At 50.3% G+C, this 15,292-nt stretch overlaps 1 protein-coding gene across 1 annotated transcript in view; it reads right to left on the bottom strand.

The window, feature by feature from the left end:
• Positions 1-15,292, bottom strand: part of SVOP (SV2 related protein) — a 45,477-nt gene that overhangs the window by 2,118 nt on the left and 28,067 nt on the right. Inside the window, exons 10-15 of the mRNA XM_015413212.1 lie at positions 15,088-15,161; positions 12,205-12,281; positions 6,170-6,277; positions 4,199-4,310; positions 3,379-3,460; positions 379-468 (exon numbers count right to left, since the gene is read on the bottom strand). Coding sequence (XP_015268698.1) covers positions 379-468; positions 3,379-3,460; positions 4,199-4,310; positions 6,170-6,277; positions 12,205-12,281; positions 15,088-15,161 — 543 coding nt within the window. The remainder of the gene's footprint in view (positions 1-378; positions 469-3,378; positions 3,461-4,198; positions 4,311-6,169; positions 6,278-12,204; positions 12,282-15,087; positions 15,162-15,292) is intronic.

Here is a 15,292-nt window from a genome sequence, read left to right as displayed (position 1 = left end):
TCTCTGTACAGTCCCAAGCGTGGGCTTGCACAGAGACAACGACGATGAAAACAGGGTTGCGCTGACCTGTAACTGTTGTTCATCTAGTTGTCTCTGTGCAGGCACACACGTCAGTGCAACACTGTTTGAATGAACACACCCATTGGATGGCACGAAAAGCGAATCTGCCATTTTTAAAATCGCACTGAGGCCGGCTTTCCACCCTGCCCAAGGGCCCACCCTCCAGCGCAAGAGACTGACTCTCCTTGGCCACTTCCGCTGGCTAATCTTTTGGCCCCATTCTTACTGCCAGCTTAAAGAAGAGTCCTGTCTACACCGCTGTGTCCTCGTGGGACTCGTGTAAACCTCGGGATGGAGAGAGCTATAGATTTCTTTTACCTGTGCAATGAATGGGGTGATGAGCGCTCCCACTCTAGCGACCCCGCTGCACGTCCCCAGGCCCAGGGCACGGGTGGCTGTCGGGTAAACCTGCAGAGAAAACTGCAGACGTTAAGAGCCCCGGATCTCTCGCAGCCCACCCACCTCCCTGGATTCAGGCAAAAAATATGTCTGATACCGATACCATTTAAACCAGAAATGTTTTTGCTTAATATTATGCCTGATGTAAAAAAACCAAGAAAGTTAAGCACTTAATTATACATATAGTTACAGCAGCAAAGATAATCTATGCAGTGCTATTTTTGCGCAGGAACGCACTGGAACGGCGTTCCGGCTGGCTCCTGAGTTGGCTACGCTCACACCTTCAAAGGGGGGGCTTGCCCGGACTCCCTGCAGCCGCAGGGCGCCGGGGCAAGCCAAGGGAAGGCAGTTTAAACTGCCTTCCCTTCAAGGGGGGGCTTGCTCGGGCTCCCCGCAGCAGTGGGGCGCCCGGGCAAGCCAAGAGAAGGCTTGGGGTGTGGCCTAATATGCTAATGAGTTTCTGATGTTGGATGTGGCCTATTATGCTAATGAGTTCCTGCTGGGCTTTTTCTACAAAAAAAGCTCTGCATCTATGCTAGGTATTGGAAGAAACCAGAGATACCAACGAAAGAGGAACTCTTGACAAAAATCTTTGAAATAGCGGAAATTGATATAGCGACAGACTCGTTGAAAGATCAACGTGAACAAAACGTGAGCGAAAACCGGATACCATTTTATGAATGGGTGAAAATAACCTGTGGAAAAGAAGATCATGAATAAGGGATTGTAGCTACTATATCCTAGAAGATTTTAGAGATTGGTTTAAGCGCTTACAGATTTAGAAGAAGAGACTGGATTTATACCCCGCCCTTCACTACCCAAAGGAGTCTCAGAGCGGCTTACAAACTCCTTTCCCTTCCCCTCCCCACCACAGACACCCTGTAGGCAGGGCTGAGAGAGCTCTGACAGAAACTGCTCCTGAGAGAACAGCTCTGAGAGAACTATGCCTTGCCCAAGGTCATCCAGCCAGGTGCAAGTGGAGGCGTGGGGAATCAAACCCAGTTCTCCCAGATTAGAATCCGCGCACTTAACCATGACACCAAACTGGCGCACTTAACCACTACACCAAATACACCTCTTGTCATGTGCAGAATCCAGTTCCCTAAACAATGAGTCAAACCCAGTCTGCCTCAGTGCATTTGAAGGGTTGGGGGCAAGACAGAAGAGGCCAAGGAGAGTTCCCACCAATCGGGGGACGACACAATTTGCACTCTCCACTGGAAGTCCCTGCCAATCACCACTAACAGTGCATCGGATGAAGTCGACTGTGGTGCACGAAAATTCATGTGGCAAAAGATGTTTGAAGAATTTAACAAATGAAACATGAATATAAGTGAACAGGGGGCAATAAGAACACTGAAGATTGTGTGGGCAAAGCTATGTTAATAATGTATGACGTAGAAATAAGTTTAATAATGAGAGATGTATGGATGACCAAACAATTTTTTTCAAAAGGCAGAGAGATTCTCCCATTTTGTGTTGGTATCGTCTTATTTGTGTATGTTGATGTTTGTTGTTATAAAATAAATTAAAAAATTGAGCGGGGGGGGGGGGAACCATTGAGGTGCCAAAGGACTCTTTCTTGGTTTTGCTACAGAACACTAACACAATGAAACCCTGCCCTCTCCAGGGGTCCACCTTCAAATCTCCAGGGAATTCCCAACCCAAAGTTGGCAACCCTTGGCGTTGTCAACCTCCAGGAGGGGCCTGGAGCCCCCAAACCCCATCCTCACAGGCTCTGTCCCCAAATCTCCAGGAATTCCCCAACTAGGGGTGGGACCTGGAGATCCCCCCGGAATCACAGCTCATCTCCACACTACAGAGATCAGCTCCCCTGGAGAAAAGGGATGCATTTGGAGGGCGGACTCTGTGGCGTTGGACCCCACTGAGGTCCCTGTCCTCCCCAGGCTCCATCCCCAAATCTCCAGGAGTTTCCTAAACTGGATCTGGTAATCCTACCCTTCCCCTGCCAGTGCCCGGGGTGTGTGTGTGTGTGTGTGGACCCGGTAACCCTATTCCCAAGCAACTCTCCATCTGAATGTGCCCTGCCCATCTCTGCTCCTTCTAGGTCAGTGATGGCGAACCTTTTAGAGACCGAGTGCCCAAACTGCGACCCAAAACACACTTATTGATCGCAAAGTACCAACACGGCAATTTAACCTGGATACTGAGGTTTTACTTTAGAAAAAACCACTGATACATTAACTTAAGAGGATCCAAACAAAGTAAGGAAAGCAATCCCAAATGCTTTCATTTACTCAGGGCTATTTTTGGGCAGGAACGCACAGGAACGGAGTTCCGGCTGGCTCCCGAGTTGGCCACGCCCAGCAGGAACTCATTAGCATAATAGGCCACACCCAACAGCAGGAACTCATTAGGATTGGCTTCATTAGGGGTGTGTGGCCTAACATGCAAAGGAGTCCCTGCTACACAAAAAAGCCCTGGGTTTTGACGACAAACAAGGTAAACAGAATAAGAAGCCAAAGGTGGGTGTGGCTGGATGACCACACTTCTGGTAACATGGGGGTGCGGCCTAATAGGCGAATGAGCTGTGCTGTCAGGGGTGTGGCCTAATATGCTAATGAGTTTCTGCTGTTGGGTGTGGCCTATTATGCTAATAAGTTCCTGCTGGGCTTTTTCTACAAAAAGAGCCCTGCATTTCCTTAAAATTATTTGGCAGAGAATTCGACACTTTAATGATGGTCTGGGCCTGGCTGGGGCGATGGCACGCGTGCCCACAGAGAGGGCTCTGAGTGCCACCTCTGGCACCCGTGCCGTAGGTTCGCCACCACTGTTCTAAGTTAACAGGCCCCCCCCCCGCCAAGCTCTTGTCTGGGGCCGCTCAATATCCACCACTGACTCGGGGCAGGCAAGGACCCGACAGCCACCCCCTCTTTAGAAAACAACGGGCCTCCTTACCTCGGGGGTGTAAACATAAGCGGCCTGGAATCCTCCGGAAATGAAAGCCCTTGCAATGAACAGTAGGACGGTAAGAACTTTTCTGTAACAAACACAGGACGAGATTGGTTGACAAGGATGTTGGTGCGCAGACCACCTGAGAATGCATCTGGCCTGCTCTTGCCCCTTCTCCACAGTGACTTGGAGGTCAAAAGGAGGCGGCCGAGAGTAGGGGATGAGCCCTGTTAGGGCGGCCCATGCAATTCGTTACGTTCATGTCGAATCTTCCTCATACATTGCTCCAAACGGGTCTCTTTGCTTTGAATGAGCAAACTGGATGGAAAAGAACACATCCTGGGCAGACACCATCTGAGGGCAGTTACCCGGCCACATGACCACGGAAACGTCTTCGGACAGCGCTGGCTCTTCGGCTTGGAAACAGAGATGAGCACCGCCCCCTACAGTCGGATTCAACTGGCTTTCGAGCAAGGGAAACCTTGACCTTTACCTTACCCGCCTCTGACATACTTGGGCTCCTGTGCTGTTTAACGGTTTTTTACATGTGCAGAAAAACCCACACAGGCTTGCCACTGGCTCCAGTGTGGAGAGACTCACTGTGCAATTAGCTCCAACCGCACGGACTGGAAAAGAGCTTCCAAAATGTTAGACCCCCCCTAGATGAAAGCGATTTTCAGCAGCTTCACCATGGTGACAGTAATGTTTGAATCAGCCCCTAGGGAACCACCAAGCTGCAGCCGCCCAATGTTTGAAAGGGAGGGGAGAGCTGCCCCCCACAGCCTTTTTTGCATCCCCTCCCATTTCTTCAAATCATATTTCTCACCTGCCGACACACAGAAAGAGCAGGAGGCTACAAAGTGAGAAGACCAAGAAAGAGAGGGCCATGGTTTTCTTCCGTCCAATCCGGTCAATGATCCATAAGGTCACCAGAACACCTGGAGGAAAAGAGAGACTGGATGATTCCATTTTGCTACCGGTGGCCTTGTGAATAGCCACTGCCCTGGTCTCCTGGGGCAAAGGAGAATTGCCTGCAGGCGAACACACCGGGAAACTTAGATTTTAAGTCACATAGAACTAACATGGGCATCGAAGAATAGAGGGAATGCTTATTAAATGACACTAAATTGGGAGGGGTAGCAAATACGGTAGAAGACGGAGTCAGGATACAGGATGATCTTGACAGGCTGGAAAACTGGGCTGAAACAAATTAAATGAATTTCAGTGGGGATAAATGTAAAGTTCTGCATTTAGGTAGGAAAAATCAAACGCATAATTATAGGTTGGGGGAGACTTGTCTTGGCAGTAGTATGTGTGGAAAGGATCTAGGGGTCTTAGTAGACCATGCACTGAACATGAGTCAGCAGTGTGATGCAGTTGCTAAAAAGGCAAATGCGATTTTGGGCTCTATCAACAGAAGTGTAGTGTTCAGATCATGCGAAGTGATGGTACCACTTTACTCTGCTCTGTTAGGTCTCACTTGGAGTACTGTGTTCAGTTTTGGGCACCACAATTTAAGAAGGATATAGACAAGCTGGAACGTGTCCAGAGGAGGGCAACGAAGATGGTGAGGGGTCTGGAGACCAAGTCCTATAAGGAAAGGTTGAGGGAGCTGGGTATGTTTAGGCTGGAGAGGAGATGACTGAGAGGTGATATGATAACCATCTTCAAGGACTTAAAGGGCTGTCATACAGAGGATGGTGAAAAGCTGTTTTCTGATGCCCAAGAAGGTCGGACCAGAACCAACGGGTTGAAATTAAATCAGAAACGTTTTCGGCTAAACATTCGTCTCCAAACAGCCCCGTTGCCAGAGCGACGCATAGCATCATGTCCTGGCAACGGCAGTGCAATGCGTCTCGCTGTCCCCGCGGCAAGGATTCTGCAAAGACATGCAGATCCCCCGCTGCGATTTGGTGAGATTTGGCAGGCCTAGGCGGCACCCTAGTCGAAGACCTGGTGGAAGAGCTCCGTTTTACAGGCCCTGCGGAACTGTAACAGGTCCCGCAGGTCCTCCAGGAGCTCATTCCACCAGTACGGGGCCGCCACAGAGAAGGCCCTGACCCTTGTCACCACTAGCCTGGCTTCTTTAGGGCCTGGAAGGGCCAACCGATTTTGGGATCCCGATCCTAGTGCTCTCTGGGAAACATGTGGGGAAAGGCAGTCCCTTAGGTGGATAGGCCCCTGACCATATAGGGCTTTAAAGGTAAGAACCAGCACCTTGAACCAAATCCGGTATGCTATAGTAATAACCAGGGCTATTTTTGGGCAGGAACGCACAGGAACGGAGTTCTGGCTGGCTTCCAAGTTGGCCACGCCCAGGAGGAACTCATTAGCATAATAGGCCACACCAACAGCAGAAACTCATTCAGATTGGCTACAATTAGGGGTTTGTGGCCTAACATGCAAAAAGGCCCTGGGTTTGGACAACAAACAAGGTAAAGAGAATAAGAAGCAAAAGGTGGGTGTGGCTGGATGACCACACTTCTGGTAACATGGGGGTGTGGCCTAATAGGCAAATGAGCTGTGCTGTCAGGGGTGTGGCCTAATATGCTAATGAGTTCCTGCTGTTGGTTGTGGCCTATTATGCTAATGAGTTCCTGCTGGGCTTTTTCTACAAAAAGAGCCCTGGAATAACTATATATATATATATATAGTAAAGTAATAACTACTTCTGCTGCAGCTTCCATTCTCCTGGGGCTAAGTATGAATTGCTTCAATTCCTGTGGCTTCCCCAAGAGGAAGCACCCTCCGGGAGCAACCCATGACAATGGACGACACCCCTTTCCCAGTGGCCTACCTGGGAACTCGGACAGAGTGGTCCACAGCAGATCGATGTAGTCCTTTTCCGTCAGGTACTCACAGCCCAGGCTGCATTTGGCCTTCACAGCTTTCCTTCTGCTAGATACTTGAATAATGGGATAAGACGAAGAGGAAGGTATCAGTGTAATGTATTGAAACGTTTACATGAATCACCTCATAGGACTCCCATGTTAAGCTTCGAGCCATACCAGGGCTCCTCTGAGCGAACCTCCTATTGGCCGCTTCGTAACAGCGACCAATCAGAACGATACCATTCCCTAGGAGGGAAAGACTCCCTTTGGTCCTTAACTAAGCAATCTCATTGGTTGTTAAATGTAAATAGGCGTGGCTACATTAGCCCGGTTATGTTTAAAAGGAGCATAAGCTCCCACTGTTTTCTGTTCTGGTTTCTTACTGAGTTGAGTGCTTGTTTGTTACTTCCAATAAAGCTGAATCACTTGCTGAATCACTCTAAGAGTCCTTTGTTAGTGCGATCTAACAATTGGCGACGAGGATGGGATGTTAGAGCAGGTAGGCAGCCCTGCGGACATCCACACTTCGGACTCGGAAGAAAGCGAGCAGAGCACAGCAGCCGATCCGGCGGAGGCGCCACCAGCTCCGGTGCCCAAGTCTCCCACGATGGCTGGAAGCCAGAAGTTCGAGTGCTTCGAACCCTCCTCAGAAGACTGGGACTCCTACCTATCCAGGTTCGAGTTCCATCTGGAGACACACGACATTACAGACGAGGCCAAGAAACGGGCGTGCCTCCTGAGTTCCTGCGGGAAGGGGACCTTCGACATAGCCAGGTCGTTGGTGGCCCCAACTGATATAAAGACTGTCACTTACACTGACATCACCGAGAAGCTTAAGGCTCACTATTCTCCACAGCCGTCGGAGATCGCCTGCCGGCACGCTTTTTACAAGCGGAACCAGGCCGGAGGCGAGACCATCGCAGATTTCGTGGCGGCCCTTCGCAAAGCCGCACGACCATGTAATTTCCACAACGTGGAGGAAGCCCTCAGAGACCGTCTCGTCTGCGGTCTCAAAGATGAAAGGCTGCAACAGAGGCTGTTCGCCCGCACCACCCTGACCTGGGCAGTGGCCTACGAAGAGGCCATGGCCGCGGAAGCAGCGGAGAAGTCCACGAAGGAGGTCCGCCAGCGGGTGGCAGAGCCCAGTATACACGCTCAACGAGACAGCGAGGGCGAAGACGCGGATGATGACGTCAACGCGGTTCGAGGCAAGCGGACCCCAGCGAAGACTACCAACGTCAAGCCTTGCTCCGGTTGTGGCGGGAAACACCAGCGCGACTCCTGTTGGGCTCGTGATGTCGACTGCAGAGCGTGTGGGCGGCGTGGTCATCTGGCCAGAGTCTGCAGATCAGCAAAGAAGGATCCCTCAACTAACAACCGGTCAGCGCAGAGGGGCACTCCAGTCAGCACCCAAGGCAAGACCCGTTCCTCAGCATCGGAAGCAAGCTGCCAGTTGACGGCGACCTTGTCGAGCGCATCGGCCGTAAATCGCACCAGCAGCCAGGGCAAGATCACCGTGACTCCACTCCTCGACGGCCGACCCTGTACAATGGAGGTGGACTCAGGATCGTCCGTGACGGTGATTTCTGCCGCGTCCTGGCGCCAGTTGTTCCCGAACCGAAGCCGGCGGCGGCTCCAGCCTGCGGGAACCAGAGTGTCCGACTTCCAGGGCAACCGAATTCCCTTGGCCGGACGGGACTCTGTTACTGTTGAGTATAAGGGGAAATGTGTTAAACTGTCATTCCTGATTGCAGAGGGAGACCGGGTTAACCTGCTAGGGTTAGATTGGTTTGAGCCATTGGGCATTGGTATTTCTGGGATTAACAGGATGTCTGAAAATAAATGGGGCATGCTGTACGACCTGTTCCCTGATGTATTTGCCGAAGGGTTGGGGAGGTACAAGGGCCCCCCGGTTGCGTTTGACTTAGATCCGTCAGTCAAACCTATTAGGTTGAAGTATCGGAAAGTACCTGTGTCTCTCAAACATAAGGTGGAAAAAGAGATTGACAAACTAGTTGAGCAAGGGGTTTTAGAGCCAGTACCATACAGCAAATGGGAGACCCCGATCGTAACCCCTGTCAAATCAGATGGGTCCATACGACTATGCGCCGATTACAAATGTACGATTAACAAGGCGCTGCAGCAACATTCGTACCCGGTCCCGGTAATAAGCCACATTTTGGCTTCCCTGGGGGGTGGCAAGATTTTCGCCAAATTTGACCTGGCCCAGGCATACCAGCAGTTGCCTGTCACCCCGGAGGCTGCCGAGGCCCAAACAATTGTAACCCACCAAGGGGCTTTTAAAGTGAACAGGCTGCAATTCGGGGTCAACGTAGCACCTGGGATTTTTCAGGGCCTCATGGAACGTCTACTAAGGGGGGTACCTGGCACAGTGCCCTATTTTGACGACGTGCTGATTGCGGGCGGGTCTGAACAGGAACTACTGGACCGGGTTAAAGAGGTCCTCAGGCGTTTTCAAAATGCCGGTCTCAGAGTTAAGCGCTCAAAATGCACGCTCGGGGTGGAAAGTGTGGACTTCCTGGGGTTTCGCATTGACGCAGAGGGAGTCCACCCCACGGATGAGAAGGTATCTGCAATCCAAAACGCCCCCAGGCCGGTGAGTAAGAAGGAGCTCCAATCCTTTTTAGGACTCCTGAATTTTTATCATGCGTTTTTACCGCATAAGGCATCAGTGGCGGCCCCTTTGCACGCGCTTTTGCACAAGGAGGCAAAATGGAAGTGGGGGCAGGCCGAGGAAAAGGCTTTTGTGGGAGTCAAGGAGCTGCTGACATCTAATGCCGTACTCACGCATTATGATGAACACAAGCTCCTGGTGTTAGCTGCTGACGCTTCACCTTTTGGAGTAGGCGCAGTTTTAAGCCATCTGATGCCTGATGGGAGCGAAGCGCCTATCGCTTTTTATTCTAGATCACTATCTGCGGCAGAGCGGAACTATGCCCAGATAGACAAGGAGGGTCTGGCGTTGGTAGCGGCTGTCAAAAAGTTCCATGATTTTATTTTTGGCAGACGATTTTTGCTGGTCACTGACCACAAGCCGCTACTGGGGATTTTTGCGCCCGATAAGCAATTGCCAAACATCATGTCCCCACGCATGCTTAGATGGGCGATATTTTTGCAGGCTTATGATTTTGACTTAGAGCACCGGCCTGGGAAAGCGATTGGGCATGCGGATGCCCTCAGCCGGTGCCCGGTGCCGGACATTGGCGCAGACCCTGCCCCCGCCTGTGAGGTCTTGGCAATTGAGGAGCTTCCTCGACCCCCGGTATCATCCAGGGACATTGCAGCACACACGGCCAAGGATAGCGTGCTGTCCCGAGTATTAAACTGGGTTTGGAGGGGGTGGCCGGTTGGAAGCGTTGAACCGGAGTTCGGCCCTTACAAAAGCCGTCAAAATGAACTATCCATTTCTAAGGGCTGTGTATTATGGGGGAACAGGGTGGTGGTTCCTGACAAACTCAGGACGAGAGTGTTAGAGTCGCTGCACGAGGGTCACCCCGGTATGGTACACACCAAAGCGTTGGCCAGAGGGTATGTCTGGTGGCCGGGGCTGGACAAAGAGATCGAAGAATGGGTACGAGGGTGTCCCAAATGCCAGCAAGTCAGACCCGATCCCCCACAAGCTACACCCCAAGGCTGGGAGTCATCTGGTAAACCCTGGGCCAGATTGCATATAGATTTTGCTGGCCCTCTCCAAGGGCAAATGTTCCTAATTGTGGTGGACGCTATGTCCAAATGGCTGGAGGTCGTGCATATGAAATCGACCACATCACTTGCTGTGATCCATGCGCTCCGCCGACTTTTTGCCACCCACGGGTTGCCTGACGTCATCGTCAGTGACAACGGGCCTCAATTTGTGTCTGAGGAATTTAGGCTCTTCCTCACGAGTAATGGCATACGCCAAATGACTTCGGCCCCTTTCCATCCGGCATCTAATGGCCAAGCCGAACGGATGGTCAGGACGGCCAAAGAGGCCCTGGGTAAAATGGACGAAGGGGACTGGAGCCAGAGGCTGGGCTCCTTTCTTTTGCTGCAGCACACCACCCCCTGTAGTGCTACAGGCCGTAGTCCGGCCGAATTGTTAATGGGGCGGAGACTCACGACCCGTTTGAACCGAATGCACCCAGACCTCACTGAAGAGCAATCCGAGCGTACCACGGCGCAACCGAAGGTGCGCATGTTTGAAAAAGGGGACAAGGTTTTCGCACGAAATTATGCAAACGGGCACTTATGGCTTCCTGGGGTTATATCCGACTCTGTGGGTACTCGAATGTATGTGGTGCAGTTAGCTGACGGTCGAATATGGCGGCGCCACATAGATCAGTTAAGGAGACGTTGGGCTAGGGACAGCGCTGACTCTCCGACGGCTGAATCCCCTGATGTCGAGTGGACACCCCCAGAGCAGGCGGTGAGTACCGAAAGGCCCGGTACTGTCCCCGAGTCAGGGCAGAACCCTGTGTGCGGGGCTGAAATCCCAGTCGAGTCTGTGCCTGATCCAGGCTGTAGTGAACCCCACTCTGACCCACAACCTTGTCTGCCCATGGAGCCTGCACCGCTCCGCAGGTCCCAGCGTTCGCGGCAAATGCCGACTTATCTGAAGGACTATGAGTGTAAATACTGTTGGAATAACTGATGTACAAAGGTTGATTGCATGTTTGTAAATAATAAAACAATTGGGATGATGGCTTAACTTAGGGGGGAGGAATTGTAATGTATTGAAATGATTACATGAATCACCTCATAGGACTCCCATGTTAAGCTTCGAGCCAGACCAGGGCTCCTCTGAGCGAACTTCCTATTGGTCGCTTCGTAACAGCGACCAATCAGAACGATACCATTCCCTAGGAGGGAAAGACTCCCATTGGTCTTTATTCTAGCAATCTCATTGGTTGTTATTTGTAAATAGGCGTGGCTACATTAGCCCGGTTATGTTTAAAAGGAGCATAAGCTCCCACTGTTTTCTGTTCTGGTTTCTTACTGAGTTAGTGCTTGTTCGTTACTTCTAAATAAAGCTGAATCACTTGCTGAATCACTCTACGGTTCCTTTGTTAGCGCGATCTAACACTTAACCCACAGGGGTCTTCAGTTTTGTTCAGCTGGTGAGCAATGCTCCCTCTACGCTGTGGAGTCTTGTGAGCAAAGATTCTACTTTGTGAGCTACCGGCATTAAAGTTGTGAGGGAGCGATTTGGCTACTGCAGAAATTAGTTCGCTCCGGAGCCATCCCTTCCTGGGCTAAGGCCCAGGGCTCCTCTGAGCGAACCTCCTATTGGCCGCTTCGTAACAGCGACCAATCAGAACGATACCATTCCCTAGGAGGGAAAGACTCCCATTGGTCCTTAACTAAGCAATCTCATTGGTTGTTAAATGTAAATAGGCGTGGCTACATTAGCCCGGTTATGTTTAAAAGGAGCATAAGCTCCCACTGTTTTCTGTTCTGGTTTCTTACTGAGTTGAGTGCTTGTTCGTTACTTCCAATAAAGCTGAATCACTTGCTGAATCACTCTAAGAGTCCTTTGTTAGTGCGATCTAACAATCAGGTTGTCAATCATCCTTTTGCATTTTTTTGACCTGGCATGTTCATCTCATTCTCATTGGTGAGTTGCTAGTCTGAGAACAGTAGAGTTCGGTGCCTGCCGAGAGGCCAAATAAGTCTAACCCAGAGGTGTCAATCATACGGCCCCTGGGCTGGATCTGGCTCATCCAGGAGACACTTTCAAACGGTCCTTTTCTTTAGAGGTTTCTCTGATCTGGTGTGACTGCTTTGTTATTGCTTTTAATCTGGGCATTCTGCACCTTCTTAATGTGCCTTATATAATTGATCCCTTTGTCGTTACTCATGTTTTGAAGCCAGGCCGAACTTTTGAATAAGGGTAGAGCATATATTTTAAATAAACAAGCAAATAAATAAAACGCGTCCTCTTAAAGGCTGTTATGCCTGCAGTTTTCTACCCCAAGACCGGACCGGACCGGACCATACTCACTGCTGCAGATGTCTCCCGCTTGGAAGAGCTCTGTAGTTAATAAAACTAATCCATAATACGAAAAGGCATTGGAGAACCTGTGGGGAAAGCAATGAGAGTGTCTCAAAGGGTCAGACGCATAAGAAGGGACACAGAGGGGTGTGGTCACACGCGCCAGAAAAAATGGGGGGGGGAGCGAGGCTATTTCCTCTGGAGGAGTTTGACCCGCAGCTGCACGATCACACCTCCCTTCGAAGCTGCGGGTGCAACCCGTCAGTGTGTGATCAGACCCAACTGCGGGTGAGTCTCTTTTTTGGGTGCCGTTCGTTTCCCATGCGCTTAAAGGGGGAATCGATGAACCGCACTTCCGCACTCAGGGCTCCCTATGGAGTTTGGCCAGGGCTCTTTTTGTAGAAAAAGCCCAGCAGGAACTCATTAGCATAATAAGCCATACCCAACAGCAGCAACTCATTAACATATTAGGCCACACCCCTGATAGTACAGCTCATTAGCATATTAGGCCGCACCCCCATGTTACCAGAAGTGTGGTCATCCAGCCACACCCACCTTTTGCTTCTTATTCTGTTTACCTTGTTTGTTGTCAAAACCCAGGGCTTTTTTGGAGCAGGAACTCCTTTGCATGTTAGGCCACACACACCCTAATGTAGCCAATCCTAATGAGTTTCTGCTGTTGGGTGTGGCCTATTATGCTAATGAACTCCTGCTGGGCATGGCCAACTCAGGAGCCAGCCGGAACTCCATTCCTGTGTGTTCCTGCCCAAAAATAGCCCTGGAGTTTGCGATGATGTGCATACTGCGAAAGGGGGGGGGGAACAACGGCACAGAGTCAGGATGGCCTGATCAAACCCTCCCAATGCCATGAGAGTGCGCTGGAGTGATCAGACACAGGAAAGTCTGTCCATGGCCCATTGCAACCCATTTTCTACCAGATTTCCCCCGGTGTCTTTCAACTCCGCTTCTGCGGCGGAGCAGAACAGGTTGCGGAGGCCTGCAGGGTGCTTCCCAGATGTTGTTGTCTGATCACACCCTTTAATTCCGCCCAGCATGAGCACCTATGTCAGGTCTAATTGTACGTATGATCGCAGCCAGAATTTAAAGGAATCTGGGCGGAGAGGTCCATCGCTGGTGTGGTCCTTTATTTAACTGAGGAAAGGGACTGATTTGGTCCAATCCAGGCTTACTGGAAGGGTCATAAGCTTGCAACAATATGGTCAGGCTGTTTCCCAGAATATCTGGGGGAAGATTTAAATATACCCGCATGAAGGAGGCAGTGAGGACCAATGTTCCCTTTAAGCTGTGGAGTCCTGTGAGCAAAAATTCTACCTTGTGAGCTACCGGCATTAAAGTTGTGAGTGAGCAATTTGGCTACTGCATAAATTAGCTTGCTCTGGAGCCATCCTTCCTGAGCTAAGACAAAAATCTGTGAGCTGGAGGCTAAAAAACTGTGAGCTAGCTCACACTAACTCAGCTTAGAGGGAACACTGAGGACACAGTTAATGCCAGCATTTAAAAAAAACTCACAGGGAAATCAGCAGAAGGCAGCAGGGCTTGGTGCCATTCATGAAAGCACAGAAGAGGAGAATCCAACAGGTGTAGCTTTCCCTCACATCAGCCACACCGGAATACAATCAGCTGCACTTCCCAAATTACCTTCTTAACACTGATGCATGGGGACTCTTGCACGTGGGTACCCCCCCCCCCATTGCTCTCTTTTCCTGCCTGGATGGCTGAAGGCCTCCCCTTTCCTTGCTCTCCAAACCAGCGCTCCCTCTAAGCTCTGGAGTCTTGTGAGCAAAAATTGCACTTTGTCAGCTCCTGGCATTCAAGTTGTGAGCGAGCAATTTGGGTACTACATAAATTAGCTTGCTCTGGAGCCATCCTTCCTGAGCGGAGACAAAAATCTGTGAGCTGGAGGCTAGAAAACTGTGAGCTGGCTCACACTCACTCAGCTTAGAGGGAACACTGGCTCCAAACCCTGGCATCTCATTCCTTGTGCTGTCATGGCTGCTTTTTACTTGAGAACACTGTGGCAACACAATCAAAGGAGGCAATTCTTGGACCAAAAATCTATACTTTAGAACCAGTGGGCAAGTGATTGCACTTTGAAAGATCTCATTGGCATATTTATTCTGTGCCTGGTGGTTTTATTCTGGAACAACTGGTTTTCTGGTCCATATTGAATTTATGTTTTGTATCCATCCTGATTGTGTCTACATGATTGTATTATATTTATATAGCCATCTTGCCACTCAATTGTTTGACCTCTGAGGAAGGCCTATGCAGGCCGAAACACGTCAGGTCAGGTTTTTAAGCCCGTGTGTATTGCCATGTCACTTATATACTTGATAAGAATGGGCCCTTATATATGTTTTAAAATTTGTAATTAATAAATACATGTATCTTGTTCTATATATTTTCTACATTTAGTTTTTAATATTGGCCCTCTTTTTCACATTTTACTAACCTTTGTTAGGTCCTGAATTTTAATGTTAAGGTTCAGGTTTTTGCCCTTTCTGTCCCTGCCTGATTCTCTGTGGCACCACAGCACTGCCCTTGTGGGTGGACCAGGGGTTGGCCCTGCAGTATCAGTGCCACAGAGATCAGGTGACCCAAGGAACCAGCAGGGCCCTGTCTGACTCTATTACACTGCCAGCAACTCAGTCTGTGCAGGTGACTGATTTCTCAGGTATAGACTGGGCTGCTTGTGGACTCTCTCTCCCTCTCTCTGCTTGTCCGCTTAGCAAACCACCCTCTTGCCTCTGGCCCGCGAGCTCTGATTTCCAGAATGGTTGGGGGAGTTTTAAATACACCTGCGTAAAGCGAGCAGCCACGAAAGAGTCAGCGAAGGATTGCACAAGCTCACAGAGGCATTCACACGCTCACCATATAAACCAAAGCAGAAGTGTGGTCCATCTAAATTGGGGGGTGAAGAGGTCCCTCATTTTCCCTCGGTCTTCCTGTGTGGAAACAACAACAGTTTGAATGCCAGAGATTGTCCGCAACTGATGGCCAGAGGAAGAGAGACTGCTGATATCACATCATAGAATCATAGAGTTGGAAGGGACATGAGACCATAAGAGAAGCCACT

The sequence above is a fragment of the Gekko japonicus genome, unplaced genomic scaffold (assembly GCF_001447785.1).
Source record: "Gekko japonicus isolate JY-2015 unplaced genomic scaffold, Gekko_japonicus_V1.1 scaffold10, whole genome shotgun sequence".
Lineage (NCBI taxonomy): Eukaryota > Metazoa > Chordata > Lepidosauria > Squamata > Gekkonidae > Gekko > Gekko japonicus.
Note: the sequence above shows the minus strand (reverse complement) of the source record. Positions and strands in the feature narration are given on the sequence as shown.